This window comes from Vicugna pacos, chromosome 30 (assembly GCF_048564905.1).
Source record: "Vicugna pacos chromosome 30, VicPac4, whole genome shotgun sequence".
Lineage (NCBI taxonomy): Eukaryota > Metazoa > Chordata > Mammalia > Artiodactyla > Camelidae > Vicugna > Vicugna pacos.
Genome location: NC_133016.1, coordinates 1,598,519 through 1,614,532, shown reverse-complemented (window position 1 = coordinate 1,614,532; position 16,014 = coordinate 1,598,519). Strand labels below are relative to the sequence as shown.

The window sequence follows — 16,014 nt, the reverse complement described above, 5'->3', positions numbered from 1 at the left end:
GTGACAGGGGTGACTGAGGTTAAAAGGACATTCTGAGACATCGTACTGTTAATGGTGTTTGGTGACGACAGCAATTAATTTTAAATTCTATCAGTTACTAAGGCTTTAGTAACTTCTCAGCCCATGTCCCAGCCCTGATCTCTCCCGGTAGCTCGAGACTAACCCATCCCGCGTCTAATAAACACCTGCACTTTCACAGGTTTCCCCTCCCCCTAAGCCCGTGCCTCTCACTCTTTGTCTCATTTCAGTAAACAGTGGCTGCCCCATCCAGGCTGCCAGACTAAGACCCGGGAGGCGTCCCTTACTGGCTCTTTCTCTCCCACTTCAAGTCCACCCATCAGCACATCTCGCCGGCTCAACCTAGGGCATCCCAAACCTGAACTCTGCCTGCCTCTCTTGGTGTTTTCTGTTGTCTAGATTAATGCAAACTTCCTTGCTGGTCTTCCCTCTCTTTCTTCGTTCTTCTGTGGTTTGTTCTAGAAAGCAGAGCAATCATTCCAAAATGCAGGTTGAAGTGCCCTTTTCCATCCGACTCAAACTAAAGTCCAGAGCTCTTTCCTGGCTCTCCGAGGTCTGCCAGCAGCCATCCCTGTGTGCTCCATCCAGTCTTCTCTGACACCGTGGCTGAACATCTCCCAGGTGTTTCCCACTCAGAACTCAGGCTCTTTGTCCCTCAGACAGGCCAGGCATGTCCCTGCCTGGGAGCTCGTCCTCTTCCTGGGATGGTCGCTACTCAATATACAAAAAGCGCTATGATCTGAATGTTTCTGTCCCCTCTGCCGCCCCTGCCAATCCGTATGTTGAAATCCCACCCCCCAGTGTGACAGAACGAGGAGGTGAGGGCTTTGGGAGGTGATTAGGTTCTGTGGGTGGAGTCCCAGGGATGGGACTGGTGCCTTTATAAAAGAACCCCTACAGAGTTTCCTCGCACATTCTTCACGTGAGAACAGCAAGAAGGCAGCCACCTGTGAACCAGAAAGCAGGCACCCAGTCTGAAGGTGACTGGATCTTGGACTCCAGTTTCCAGAACTGTGAAAAATCGATTTCTGCCCTTTGTAAGCCCTGGCATGTAGTGTTTTGTTAGAGCAGCCTGAACAGACTAAGGCAAAAGGCTCTTCTGCCTCCTTCAGGTCCCTGCTGAGATGTCAGACCGGTTTCCTGGCGACCAGATAACTGCACTCTCCAGTTACTCTATCCCCTGTCCTGCCTTTTCTCTGTCATAGTGTTGAGCATATGGTGCATTGCAGCTTTATTTATTTTTTTTTATCTCTTGTTTCCATAATAAAAGATGAGAGCCATGAAAGAAGGGACTTGGCTTGCTCGGCACTCTAAAATAATTCCGAGCACATAACAGGTGCTCAAGGGTAACTGGTAAAAGAATAAAAATAGACCACATTCCTTCCCCTTCCAAAGAGAGGGGAAAAGGCCACCTTCAAATGCAATCTGTAAGCTGCCAAAAAAGAGGGGGGAAAGAAGCATGGAACTAGAAAATAGGAAGTATAAAATAAAATGTTAAAACTAAGGCCGCATAAGATCACATAAGCCATTACAACAACAAATGTAAACAGACTAAATTCACCAGTTAAAAAGTTAGAGATTATCCAATTGGATTTTAAAGTAATTCAGTTATGTGCTGTTTCCAAGAGATACTCGGAAATCACAGGACATAGGACAATTGCAAGAGGTAGACAGGGCAGTAAAACACAAAGAATGTTGGTGCGTCCACAGTAATAACAGACAAATTACACCTTATGGGAAATATAGCACCAATTGTATTATATTAAAATAAGGCAAAAACTCCCAGTATATTATTTAAGAACATATGCATATGCAATAAATGTATAATTAAATGACCAGTAGATGACATATTCAGGTTACTTGGAGATGGTGGTGGTGGAATGGAGGTTGTGACCGGGGAAATATAGAAAGGAGATCTCAACTCTATTGATAATTTCTTTTATTATTCTAAGCTGGGTGGAGGGTACGTGAGTATTTGACACAATTTCATTGTATTTGTTTAGCATTGAAAAGAGTTCATAGTAATAAGAAAACTCTTCCCCAAATCTGATTATGAATAACTTTTGATGCCAGAGGTTGTCCGACACAGGGTACCACGAAAGCATAGGTCAGAGAGCCTCTAGGGAAGGAAACAGCACTTATGAGCGGGACAATTGGATGAGGGCTCCAGGTACCCCCGAGGCAGGCGCGAGCACTCTGGCTTCAGCGAGATACTTGGATGTGCAAGTTACATAAACGCAGTCTCATCCTCTGGGAAATGTGTGTGGGATAGCAAGAGAATTGTGAATATTAAATGAAACAACGAACATAGACAAACTACTTGGTACATAGTAGGTGATCAGTGAACTGCATCAAAATCTCTCTGGAAATGAAGCAGACTAGAACTAGCGAGACAGAGTGAAAGAGAAATTACTTACCTCCCAATTAGTTACTGCTTACTTCCCAAACTCCCCAAGGCAAAGGCATCCCTGCCTCCCCTGCACACACACACACACACACACACACACACACACACACACACACACACACACATACATGTAATGTGTCTTTTACATACAGTGCACCTGCCGGGCTCTATGTGTAAATTTTTGTCTCCTACCCAGGGATCGCTGCACTCTGTTCATCTTTGTATTCCCCGTCCCCTCAAACACTGCATCCGGTGCATAATGTGCACTCAGGCAACATCTGGGAAATGCTGGACATGTACTAAGGTTCCTGAAAGTGAACACAGATAAATTATATAAACACTGCAAATCAGTGGATCGATCTCTGCCCTCTATAAACAAGGGTAATGTTTCCTGACACTCCTAGACTCAAACAGCTCAACTTTTTTGTTGGCAGACCCACAGTTGACAACAGAGGTATTAAACACGTTCTTTGCACTTTGCAAACAGTTCATGTCCTCTGTTTATGCCACTCAGATGAGTAACATTAAGGCAGAACTGATGTGAAGTTGGATGATGTGAACAGGACACATTCCTCTTTCATCGTATCCACGTTTCTAAAGAAAACTCAAACAGGCCGATAGTTTTACTTTCCTATTTCCTCCCTAGCAGCCGGCAGAGTAAGGGTGAGGATTAGGGATTTTACAAAGCTCCAGGTCCCAGCAGGGCCAATCGCCGATTTCCTGGGCTTTATTCCCGGGGCCGGTGCGCTCTCCCGACTGCCACCCCAGGAAGGCGAGAGATGAGTGGCGCTGACGGGTTAGGAGGCCTTTGCGCCGCCCGCCTCCCCGCCCAGGGCGCCCTGGGCGCGCGAGCTCCCCTCGCCCGGGCGGGTGCTGTCCCCGCCGCTGCCTCCCTCGCTGGAGCAGGCAGGTCGGCCCCGCGCAGAGCAGAGCGCGCTGGGCTGATCGCGGCGAGGAGGTAGGCGGCGACCCATCCCATTAGGATTCGTCCAGTCTCTGCGCGCGCCTTGACTTCCGGGGGGACGGGGAGGCCCCCAGGCGGCCGGAATTTCAGCCGGGCTGAGCCCCCGCAACGTCTCAGTTGCAACGCAGAGGCCCCGGAGCACAGCCCCAGCCAATCGCCGCGAAGGCACAGAACCCTTGCTCTCTTGACCAAAAACTGCGAGGCGGGAGAGGCGCCCGCTGCTTGGGAGGCGCGGGGAACCCTCTCCAGGAACCGCGCCGGTGCGCTGCTGCGCGCGCGGCTGGGCCCCGGGAGCGCTGCGGGAAGGGAGCGGCTCAGAGCAACAGGTGCAGCCCAACGCCACTCCCAGGCCGAAGGAAACGACCTGCAGGGGCCTGGAGCCGGTAAGACGCAGCGCTCTCTCCACCCCCAGGGCTGCACCGGCAGGTCCCTCCTCCCCAGCTGGGTGGTCCCTCAGCGGGCGGTGGTACCCAGAAAGGCGGAGCTCCGCGCGCTCGGGCCAGCCGCCCTGGTCCGGGAAGGTGCAGCTCGGGCTGCCGCCGGGTGCAAACAGTGCCCCTAAACTCGGACGCCCAGGCGCTTGCCCATCAGGGAGGCTCAGGCTCGGAAACCCGCGCTCTGCGTGCCCAGGTTGGGAACCTCTGCGCCCTCTTTCCCCGGCCAACACCCCTCGCCAGCGCGCCCCGGGCGCTCCCGCGAGCCATGGAGCTGGCGGCCGGGAACCTCAGCGAGGGGAACGCGAGCGGGCCCGAGTCCCCCGCCCCGGAGCCCAGGCCGCTTTTCGGCATCGGCGTGGAGAACTTCATCACCCTGGTGGTGTTCGGCCTGATCTTCGCGCTTGGCGTGCTGGGCAACAGCCTGGTGATCACTGTGCTGGCGCGCAGCAAGCCGGGGAAGCCGCGCAGCACCACCAACCTGTTCATCCTCAACCTGAGCATCGCCGACCTGGCCTACCTGCTCTTCTGCATCCCCTTCCAGGCCACGGTGTACGCGCTGCCCACCTGGGTGCTGGGCGCCTTCGTCTGCAAGTTTATCCATTACTTCTTCACCGTCTCCATGCTGGTCAGCATCTTCACCCTGGCCGCGATGTCGGTGGACCGCTACGTGGCCATCGTGCACTCGCGCCGCTCCTCCTCCCTGCGGGTGTCCCGCAACGCGCTGCTGGGCGTGGGCTTCATCTGGGTGCTGTCCATCGCCATGGCCTCGCCGGTGGCCTACCACCAGCGCCTCTTCCACCGGGACGTCAGCAACCAGACCTTCTGCTGGGAGCAGTGGGCCAACCAGCGCCACAAGAAGGCCTACGTGGTGTGCACCTTCGTCTTCGGCTACCTGCTGCCGCTGCTGCTCATTTGCTTCTGCTATGCCAAGGTGGGGCGCGGGGCGGGCGGGCGGGCGCGGGCCCCCACAGACCCGAGTCGCACCTGTGTCCGGGCCCCGCAGCCGCCCCTTCCCCATGCCCTCGTTCCCCTTAGTTTCCTGGGGGCACTGCGCGGAGAACCATCTCCGGAGGCCCTGGCCTCGGCTCGCGGGTTTGACGTTGCGCGAGAAAGTTTCTTGGTGTTTGGGCGACGCCAGGGAAAGTTGTCAGGTCACTTCCCAGGCGTCCTTCCCGGCCCTCGCAGCAGCCCTGGGCGGTGGGGCGGTCCCAGGGGAGGGCAATCCCGCCCACTTCTCAGTAGGTGAGACCCGCCTGCGAGAGCATCGCTCCGCGGGGCCGCAGGGCCAGGGCCCGCGCTGGGTCAGCCGGCGCACGGAGCCGCGCCCCATCCCAGCCCGCAGCCGGGGCCGATGGGGAGACTCCCCTGCCCGCGGGGCGCACGGAGACATGGGCAGGGATCGGCTCTGCGAAGCCACTGCTCCTGGGACCAAGCTTTGAGTATTATTTTACATACAAGTCACGTGTTATTAAACCCAAGTGGTTAAACAGGGTTTCTTCACGGTGTCTTGAGCGGGGTCTCTAGAGAACTTCGGATGGGTGGGTTTCCAGCTGCAGTGTTTTCCGGTTTCGATCCTTTTAGAAAGGGGTAAACATCTTACGTGATTCAGGTGGCAGGGCTGCCCCCACCTCTGAGAGGCACACTGTTGATACATCCCTGGTCCAGCCACCCTGCACCTCCTTATGGGGACATTTGCTCTTACCACCCCTGTACATAGCCCCGCAGAGCTCAGCAAAATCACATCCTCTTTCATTAATAACACTCGGTTTTGAAGATTTTATACTGATCAAAAAGCCTTACACCTTTTACACAGCTTGCCTGTGTCAGAGTAAGAGCCATCATGTCCTGATTCACGGGGTAGAACCCTTTGTTCCTGACATGCCCTCTCCAAGTAGAGAAAGACTTGTAACCAAATTCTGAAATTTCCACCATTTTGTCTTCACGTCTCTCTCTGTCTCTCGTTCTCTTTCTGATCAGGCTGTGACTACAGGACTCTGAGTTATCAGAGGAGATAGAACAGCAATGATTTCTTATATTCCATTGACAGAGGAATTTTTTTCCCCCAGCAGAAATGCTGACTTTATAAGCCAGCTGACAATTTCCCTCCCCCCATGTCATCTATAGAGAGTTATGGCTATTTTGAATGGTAATTTTTTGGGAAAAGTTTTAAAACTATTCCTGCATTGGAGGGTTATATATAAAAGAGACAGAGTAGAGACAGGGAAATTGGAAGCTAACTCTAGCTGAGCTCTTTGGTAAATGCCTGGTTTATTCACTTAGCCTTCTGCAAATGCATATCAGAGGATGTGGCACAGCATGGTGGTCTGAAGTGTGCACTGTCTCACTTAGTCTGCAGGCAACCCCGTGGGTTGGAGCTAGTGTGCATATTTTATTGATAAGAAAAGAGGGTTTGGGGGGAGTGAAGCAACTGACTCAGACTGTGAAGCCAGTAAACAGTTCTGGAAGGATTTTAGTGCAGGATTTTAGTCCCAGCCCCCTGAGGGAGGGGCAGTTACTGAGAGCCTGGGGGTCCGGAGGCTGGAACTAGAGGGATTCTTAAATATTTGGTTCTTCATTCATAATTACGTGGATTGGACTTGAAGCATAGTCTTCCTTCATTTCCTGAAAGACTTCGGGGGATGTAATTTGGGTCTCTTTAACAGAAACAACAAGGTGAACATCTCGGAATAAATTAGGCTACATTTGTGTCATCTGAGAATTTATAAAAGTCACCCATAGGGAAACATTTTAACATACTTTTTTAAATTAATAAATACTTCATCGTTGGGATATTTTAAAAATGGAAATAGTTTGCTTTTAAGCATAACTGGACATTTCTGGAATTCAAGGTAATATTTGCAGATTCAATCCAGGGCTTGAGAAGGTGGAGGCCAGTTATTTCCAGTTGCTTCCTTTAGCTTGGTCTTTAAGTGTGTGCCGGCCAGTGAAAGATTCTGCTGCTAAAACGTGACATTCCAGGTCTGATGGCCACCATGGAAAATCACAAATGATCAAAGGGCACTTAAAATCACAACGTTTTTCTTTCTTTCTTTCTTTTAACTTAGCAAAGGATCGCATGCCAGAGTTGACTTCTGTTCTTGCACGTGTAGGTTCTTTTTCTTTGCACCCAAAGCACGAATGTGTGGGCTGGAGAGTGAGCCGCTGCTCCCCCTGCTGGGGGGCTGTTCTAGCAGGGCTGGTGCCTCACTCTCTTTCCGCAGAGGGAAGGCTTGTCTGGACCCTCTTTGGTCAGACATGAGGATGACCTCTTGACCTCCCCCCAACCCCCCCAAGCTCCTCCACATCCCAGGAACGTCTCTGGCTCAGGTCTGAGTGTAGGCTTGTCTACACACACTCCTAAATGTGCAGCAAGACGGGGCAATGCCGCCAGGCCACCGTCACCATGTCCTGAAGGAATGTGAGCGTAGCCCATGGCGATGCCCACCTGCTCCTCCGTGGGTGACAGATCTTCACCCATGTGGGATGCATCACAGCGTTATCAGCGTGGGTCAGAGTTGGGCTCTTGAAACATCCTTGGGTGTTTTCCCCGCTGACCACTCAACAGTGCCCCTTAGGGGTTTTGCAGTTACTGAGATGAGTCAGTTGCAGGAATGAGCAGCCCGCAGGCGGCGCTGTGAAGCGGCCAACATTTGACTTTTTAGCGCTGTGTCCTCTCCTGTGTCCCTCTCTGATTTTGCTTCGCTGTCCCTCCTTCCGCTCCTTGCTTTCAGTGACCAGTGTCCTCCTGTCGTCTTCCAGGAAGGCCACCCCCAAGGAGCCTCGCCACGCTGTCATCTCCAGGCAGGGTCCTGTCCAGCCCCTTCCTTCCCCTTGAAAGACTTCCTCATTTGTTCCTGCCAAAGCCCCTCTGCTCTCTTTGCCTTTCGTTCAGTTTTTAGGACCCCAGGTTTTGTGGGCAGAATGGGACACTAGCGCGTTAGTGCGCTGAGAGTGATCCCATAGGCTCCCGGAGCAGGTGAAAGGCGCGTCTGGTGGAGGGCGTGCAGCGGCTGCGGGAAGTGGAGGTCTTCCCGCAGGGCTGGGAATTCAGAGTCATGAATCCGCACCCCAGTGATGGTGCTTAATGTGCACAGGGCTTGTGAGGCGGTGAGCACCTCCCAGGGCGTCTCGTTAAGGAGTGACTGATACCTCCTGCGCAGTCACACTGCTGCGTCCTGCCCCCCGGAGCTGACTCTCGCAATAAGTCCAATTCAATTAAGCTACTTCCGTGCCGGGGCGCTAGAGGGGGCCCGAGACGCCGCTGCAGCGCTGCTTCCGGGTTCTGGAGAGACTCACTGAGCAACTGATGGATGATCTAAAACCCTTAGTCACCCAGAGCTAATTTCTTTAGCTTTTCCACTTGGATGGGACAGCCTGGTATGTGTACAGCCGTCTTGGCCCTGTCATACGGCTTACGTCGTGAAGTCTTACCTAGAACCAGCGTGCCTGCCTCACTTCTGGGAGTTATGCTGGCCCTGACAACACTAGCTTCTCCAGTGAAGGAGGTCAGGTCTCCCAGGAGCCTTGCTGACGGGGTATTCCTTGTAGAACCTTGCTGGATGGGCTGTCCTTCATCCGTGATGCTGAATTTCCCACGTGTAAGTTGTCTAGAAGCATCATACAGTGGGTAAGATCCAAACCAAGAATGAAGGGGAGTCTAACAGGTGCAGATTTGCTTTAAGGAGACTTGCAGTGAATACCAACCTCACAGGGAAAAGGAAGGAAAGCGTTGAAGCGAACGCTGGCCGCATGGATGAGTCCTGCGGTCGTCATTTGCTCGCGTGCCTCCTTTCCCCACCGCGTGGTGCGCTGGAGGGCGGGCTCTAGGTTTTAATGCACAGCAGGGGCCTGGTGATGGTTGAAAAGGTAGAATCCTGGGGGAACTGAGGTGGAAGGCTGACCAACAAGGGTATGTATACGGGGAGCAGTGGACAAAACTTCGGAGCTACATGGACCAGAACTGTCGGCACACAGGTGCTCCCCCCATAAACTGCCCTGATGTTAGACAACAGATGTCACCAGCCATTCATAGTCAGCGTTACTCCACACCTCATGTGCATTTCAGTTTGAATGAGTTTATCAAGAATTCTGTTCCCGTTTCAGAATGCCGAGTGCTGTGAATGAGAAACGGATGAGGAATTGCGGGGTCCGAGGCAAACCGATTTTATCACTCTGTGTTTTTCAGGTCCTTAAGCATTTGCATAAAAAGCTGAAGAGCATGTCAAAGAAGTCAGAGGCATCGAAGAAAAAGGTAATGTTCACAGACTTATGTCACACCCACCGTGTCCTAGAGCTTAGTTTATTTTTGTCCTGAACTATCCTCACATCCACCCAATGCCTGTGAAATTCAATACAGGTGTTTGTAGTGACCCCCTTACCATTAGGCGGAGGGTAGAAACAGAGAGCCTGCTTTTGAGGGTGTCGCAGGGGACCGGGCCGCAGGGGACCGGGCCGCAGGGGACCGTGCTGCACTGAAACCTGGACGGAGGTCTCAGGGGCGCGGAAACGTGTGTTTTGGATCCTGAGCCTCTCTGGAAGGTGCTTTCAGGTTGATTGGGACCGAGTGTGGAGTTGCCGGGTCTGTAATTTGCATGAAACTAAGGAGCTTTTGTTGTGTGTTCGGCGTCTCTGAGGTGGTTCCAGGGGCCCTTCTTAATGATCCTGAGAGAGTATTGCTGGAATCTGGCCCTTAAGCCTCAGAAGCAGACGCACTGCTCTCTCTTCCTCCCCGACTTGTGCGGATGTCCACCCCGCTCCTCCCGCGAGGAGAGACTTAACGACGGGGGGCCCCGGGGGAACTCATCCCACGGGTCGTCGCCTTTCTCCTCATGTGAAACCGATTTCCCCCAGTAGTGTTACGACATCGAGCATCCAAAGATTGATTACATTTCACGTTTTGAGGAAAGAGTGTTATACAAACCGGGATGAATTCAACTCTTCCTCAGATAATGTCTCTATCATTTCTGAGTTCAGGAAGTGGGACGAAAGGGGAGTGAGACTGTTAGCCAGTATGATTAGGGACGAGATTATAACCAGTCATTTTCACCCACAAATATTACTCTAACATCTTAAAATGCCTTTTTTTTCCTTCTAACTATTTATCCTGGTCAATGACACATCATTTGCAGAAATTATGGTTTAACCACATTTACTTTCAAAACATGCTACCTAAATCAAGCCAGCTCTTCCTGAGGCTCCTTGTTTATAAACAATAATGTGGCTAAAAACACAACGGTTCTCAGAGTCCATGAATAGACATCTGGCTAAAAAACTCAAAATTCAGCTTGCGTTTGAAGAGGCCAGCATCCTCGGGGAGGGCGGGGGCTCGCTGGGCTTCTGCAGAGGCGATGCCCCTGGAACGTGACGCGTGCTTGTGACAGACGATGGAGATTTTCCACTTGCCAAAGGGAGGAAATAAAACATCTCGTTGGCGCTGGTTGGGCCTTCCTTACATGCTGTGGCTGGTGTTAGTCTCTGCAACTGAAAAATGTTGGAGAGAAATGGTGGCAGTCCCAGAAGAGAGAGTGAGTAAAAGAGTGAAAACAGGTCTTATAAGAAATGCCTAGAAAAGCTTCTGTCCTGCAGCAAAAAGGTCCGAAGACCAGTGATCAGCTCGCCAAGGACGTTGTTTACTCTTCTGTGCACGTGTGTGGGGTGTCCGTGTGTGCGTGCGGCTCCGTGTCACGTACGCATGAGTAAATGTAATCCTCACCACAGGAGAGGCTTTCAGCATTAGGCGGAGGGAAGGTTTTCCCTCCCATTCTCACAACCTGTGACCCTTAATAATCCAGAAACAGATGTCAGATCCCTTTTGATGTGTTTACCTGCCTCCTTGCTTGCACAGAGCAAATACCGAGTGGTGCTGATGCTGGTGGCGGCGTGTGCACGTGCACGTGCACGCGCGTACCCGGGATAGCAGAGGAGAGCAGGAGTGGGGTGGGAAGAGGGAGTGGGGAGGGAGGGGGGCGCGCAGAGGGGTCCAGGATAGAAAGTCGACTTGACTGTCAAGCCGGGGGCAGGGAGACAGGCTTGGCTCCTGGTGATGCTCCCGTGGGTCTCAGCGCGGAAGGAAGGGTGTACCTGGGGTGGGTGCACGCTCAGTTGCTGTGGATGGTGGGGTGACGCGCTCTGATTTTGAGAGCTGCTCATTTCAGCTGCACCTTGTCCAGCTCCTCCTGCCAGGGTCTGAGTGGGGCTGGGCTCCTCTGCACCACGTCCATCCACACGGGGTCCCCTCGTGTGGAGGCCGGGGGTGCTCGTGACAAACACAGAAACACCCTCAGGAAAACACAAAAGAAGAATGTGATCTCCAATGCCAGCATTGTAGGACGGAGCCCTGCTCGAGTCAGGTCAGGCTCCGCTGGACTTCAAGATGGTGCTCTGGCCCAGGGCGGATCAGGTGCCAAGGCAGGATTCTGAAACGCTGTCCAGAAAACGTCCAGTGGGACAGACAGACACCCGCATTGGGTGGCTGCTTCTGACCAGGACGAGGTGACAAGCCTTTCCAGACCCTCCCAACCATGACATTCTTTTAACAGCTCCTATTTCCCCGCTCTGGTGTGAAGTAACTCAGCACGCTTTTTGGCTGTCATTTCTACAATTTAGACAATGTTTTTCATCATTCTCCTCTTTCAGTCCCCTTTTCTCCTTCCCAGCCAAGTTCCATTAGACGTATTAGGAGGAAAAGTCTTTGAAGAAAGGGAAAAAACCACAGGTGTCTCAGAAGGCTTGAAAACGAGCATCTCACAGGAAGAGAAGGAAAGAGTATTTCCCGGATACTTTCAGCACGAGGAGCAAAAAGAAGGGAGGCTGACAAGGACCCGATCTCAGGAGTTAGTATAGAGACTTAGCACGTAACCTCATGCAATGGCTGCTTCTCCATCACAAGGTGAGATTCTACACACGGACAAAGGAGGAGAGCCGTGGATGTCCATCCAGGACAGCGGCGAACGATCCTGCAAGAAGTGGAAACAGACCAGCCTCCTTCCCCGCAGAGGGGACCTCTCTCCTCACCTCTGAACGCCTGGGCCTTCGCGTGGAGCTGGGTGAGGCAGTCCACTCTGGTTGTGGCTTCTCTGCGGACGGCTCCCCTGGTCCTTCAGACGCCGGCGGAGAGAGAGAACGGTGCACTCCTAGGGGACTGCCTAGGCTTCTGCCCCACACCTGCTACTTGGTCCAGACGTCCTAAAAGCAGCAGTGAAATGGGATATCCAGAGGGCGTTCCCTTAGTGAAGGAGAGAGATGTTTTTATTGCCTTCGGACAGACGACGTGGTGCGTTCTATTTGCAGATGTAATCACATCTGGGTTGTCTTTATGAAGTCGGCGGGGAGTGCATCCCACACAGATGGATACGTGGATTGACAGCAGACGCTCCCTTCGCAGACGCGCGCAGGTTGCTCCTGTGCTCTGTGGGCTGTGGGGAGGTGCCTTTAGCGTGTAAACCCACCGGCCTGTAAAACTCTGTGGTCAGGTTCGTACCTGAGTCGTCTGAGGGCTGCAGGGCGTCGGGCCCAGCCAGGGAGTCGCCGTGCTGGGTCGCCCTCTTCACAGGCCGGGGAGGTGAGGCCCGGGGAGGTGAGGCCCAGGGAGATGAGGCCCGGGGAGGTGAGGCCCCGGGAGGGCATCACTTTTCAAAGGCGGTGCAGCCCGCTCACGGCTCATGTCAGTCCTGGATTTGCACGGTCCCCGAGGCCCTCCCACGGGCAGCCGGACTGTCCTCTCCGGCTCCCCGACCACTGCCTTTTTCCCGACCCGGGCCTGGAATCCAAACTTCTCCCTGACCGTCTCTGCCTCGGTGTCCCGGCTTCCAGCCCGCCTCTTTTTCTTTTTTTCTTTTTTTAACCTCCAATCATGGAAAAGCGTTTGGATTTTATTTGGCAGTTTAAATAGTTGTGGAAATATTCATAAACACAGGCGGTACTTGGAGCTGGAGACAGCCCGTCTCTGACAGACCTCACGGGTGGGCCGGCGCCCCGCGCGCCTCCCGTGGGCGCGGGCGGCTCACTCCGCAGCGCGGCCTCGGCCCCGTGGCGGCAGCGCCCCGGTCCCGGGCAGGACGAGGAGAGTCATTCCGTGCCGTCCTGCAGGGCCCGGGGGCCGCGCGTCCGCCGTGGGAGCACGTCGGGCGACAGTGACGTCCTCGTGGTGGGAGCACTTTGCCCCCTCGCTGGGCGGCGGTGGAAGTCGGCCTCCTTCCTTTTCTCCTTCCTCGGGCCCTCCTCCTTTACCCTCGGGCCTCAGCGGAGGCTCCCTCTCCCGGAGGGGAAGGGAGGCGGGGCCGCCAGGAGCTCGCGCTCTCGCTGGGGTCGCGCCGGGGGAGGTGCCCCGCACTCGCCGCCCCCGGAGGCGCTGGGGAGGCCGGTGCTCGCGGTGCTCGCGTTTCCGCCCCGCAGCTGCAAGCACCCTCGGGGCCGGGCTCAGGCTGAGGAGGAGGGGCCCCGCGGGTCCCACCCCCGGGCAAGGGGCGGAAAGCATCTCCTCCTCGTGTCCTTCATAGTCCTCCTCCTCTTCCTCCTCCTCCTCCTCCTCCTCCTCCGAGAAGCCCGAGAGGAGAGCGGGGAGCTGGCGCAGGGCTGGCACCGGCGCCGGTGCCCCGCGAGCGTCAGTTGCCCTTGTGCTCCGCGGTCCAGGCAGCCCTGGCCGATGCGGCCGGGGTGCCAGGCCGACCTTGCAGGCTGTTCTTCCCCGGTGGCCGAGCCGCTCAGAGCATCTGTTTGGGGCCCCAGGGACCTGGCTCCCGGCCCTAACTTGACCTGCCACTGCGGGACCCTGGGCCCTTGTCCTGACGGTCTGAGCCTCGGTTTCCTCCCCCGCACCTCCCGGGAGGTTATAGGCTCTCCTGGGTCGGTGGGGCTGCTGAGTGCAGGACGCACACCCAGCACCAGCCGAGGCCGGCTCTCGGCAACCCCCTCCCTGGCCCTGGTTCTGCTGTCGGACAGTCGAGCCCAGCTTGCAGCCTTTTAAGGAAGCACCCAGCGGATTGCTATTTTACAGTTTCAAAAACGTGACTGGCCCATCGTCTCTTGTGCGATTCTGGTTAACACTGTCAACTGCCTAGCTGTTGCCTTTCAACGCGTGCACAGGAAGCAGGGCCCAGGGAACGGGGTGCACAGGAGGGAGGTGGGGCTCCTCTTGGGTTGAGGTCCTTGCTCGGGGAAGATCTCCCAGCGTCTGCTCAGCCAGAGTCTCAGGGCACACGTGGACCCTGCCTCTGCCTCCCAGGGCTTTCGGGCTTCGGAGCAGCAGGGAAGGGTGAAGACACAGCACACAGTTGGGGCTGATGAGCCCGGAGACAGAACCGAACCGCCCTCTGGACAGCACTCACACACCCATGCGCGGGGGTCTTTGACTCTGTCCACGTTCAACGAGGGGAGAAACATTGCAGCAGGGTCCCACGCCCAGCTGCGCTTCCTCACGGGCCAGACCGTCCCACCGCGTCCAGGCTTCAGCTTCGCAGATTTTAAAGTTAGTGTGCGCGTGTTATCCACGTGTGTTTCACATCCCTGGTAGGATCATTCCTGCGGAAGGTCATGACTGGTCCTGGAAGCTGTGAACTAAACTGCTCCACGAAGAGAAGGTTAACACTCACAGCAGACTTAGTCCTTCCTCGATTCTGTGAAAACAGACACCCGCTTATCCCAGGGTGTGTTTGAAGAGGCTGGATTCCTTTTCTGCTGTAATCCATGCATTTCTTTCTTTTTCTCCCCCTTCTTCTCCTAGACCGCGCAGACGGTTCTGGTGGTGGTCGTGGTTTTTGGGGTGTCCTGGCTGCCACACCACGTCGTCCATCTCTGGGCTGAGTTTGGGGTGTTCCCGCTGACCCCAGCCTCCTTCTTCTTCAGGATCACCGCCCACTGCCTGGCATACAGCAACTCCTCGGTGAACCCGATTATATATGCGTTTCTCTCTGAAAACTTCAGGAAGGCTTATAAGCAGGTGTTCAAGTGCCACGTTCACAAAGAATCACCCCTTAATGACACTAAAGAAAACAAAAGTCGCGTGGACACCCCACCCTCGACCAATTGTACCCACGTGTGAGAAAAGGCAGATTAGAATATTGTGAATGTGGCATTTCTGTGCTTGTGGACCAGACACACAAAAAATACAACGCGGTATTAAGCCAGACAACAACTTGTCTTGACGACAATTCATATTCTATTAATTAAATTCCGTTTGTGTTTAAACAGTACTTTGACCCACTTGGGAAATCATAGGTCTGGTGAAGATTACTTCTGAAAGTTATTTTATTCCTAAATTCTCTTCCCAAACAAAAGAGAATGCTAGAGATTTATATCTCTTGAGAAATGAAAGTGTTAAAAAAAGAAAGTTTAACAGAATTCCAGAGATAAATACGCTTAGTGTTTCATAGGATGAGGAATAAGAACTTATTAAAAACGGTCAGAAATGTTTGTGATCTACATTTTGCAGCAAATTTATTTGGAAAACACATTTATGCTTTAGTTCTTCAGTTTTAAGGTAAGGGTTAATATTATAAGCTATTTAATGTGTTTTAAAACATGATCATATCCACATGCGAAGGTTTTCCCTGAATTTTATGTACATGGAGACTCACCTGTTCGATGGAAGTAAGTTTATTTGCACAGATCACGTTTGCTCCTTGCTGCAGATACAGCGCTGCGTCCGTCTGCCACCACGAGGTCCGTTAGGTTTATCTCAGGAGGTCAACAGGCTGTGGCCCTGGGGTGTCAGCCGTCGGGATGTCAGTTAAAACTATCCTGTGAACTTAGTCTTTGTAGAACCGACGAAACGTCAGGGAAAAGCACCACCTGCGGCTAACCTAATAGTCGAAGCTGTGAATGAGTTTTCAAGAATGAAGCTGTGTGTTCAAATTATATTAGCTATGCCGTGAGTGGAATCTACCCAAAAGAGAGATTTTTTTAAATGTCAGTGAAGATGTATAGATAACTGTTTCCACGAGTTCAGAACTCACTGAGCTACATGAGGTAAACCATCATGCCATGTGAAGAGAGCACACTAAATGTTCGGTTCAGACAGATTTCTGAAGAAAACAAACCTTGTGAATGGATAAACGTAAGGATATCTTTCCTAGTACCAACAACGCTTTTTTCATTAAATTTGTGATGATGTCTAAAGCGCATTTACCCCAAATATGATTCCCTCTAGGAATGTTAATTTGGGGTTTCAAATCATCATGACTCGAGTTTCA

General features: G+C 53.3%; 1 protein-coding gene across 1 annotated transcript; it reads left to right on the top strand.

The window, feature by feature from the left end:
• Positions 1–4,091: 4,091 nt before the first annotated feature.
• GALR1 (galanin receptor 1) lies at positions 4,092–15,240 on the top strand. The gene is made up of 3 exons (XM_006213203.3): positions 4,092–4,757; positions 9,012–9,077; positions 14,547–15,240. Exons 1-3 carry the CDS (start codon positions 4,092–4,094, stop codon positions 14,862–14,864), a joined length of 1,050 nt encoding a protein of 349 aa, XP_006213265.1. The 3' UTR covers positions 14,865–15,240.
• The last annotated feature ends 774 nt before the right edge of the window (positions 15,241–16,014 follow it).

Excerpts from the sequence above, each read along its gene's own strand:
- GALR1 (XM_006213203.3), top strand. The coding sequence starts at position 4,092 with ATGGAGCTGGCGGCCGGGAACCTCAGCGAGGGGAACGCGAGCGGGCCC. Across the intron at positions 4,758-9,011 it reads TTTGCTTCTGCTATGCCAAG|GTCCTTAAGCATTTGCATAA; the intron begins GTGGGGCGCGGG and ends TGTGTTTTTCAG. Across the intron at positions 9,078-14,546 it reads CAGAGGCATCGAAGAAAAAG|ACCGCGCAGACGGTTCTGGT; the intron begins GTAATGTTCACA and ends TTCTTCTCCTAG.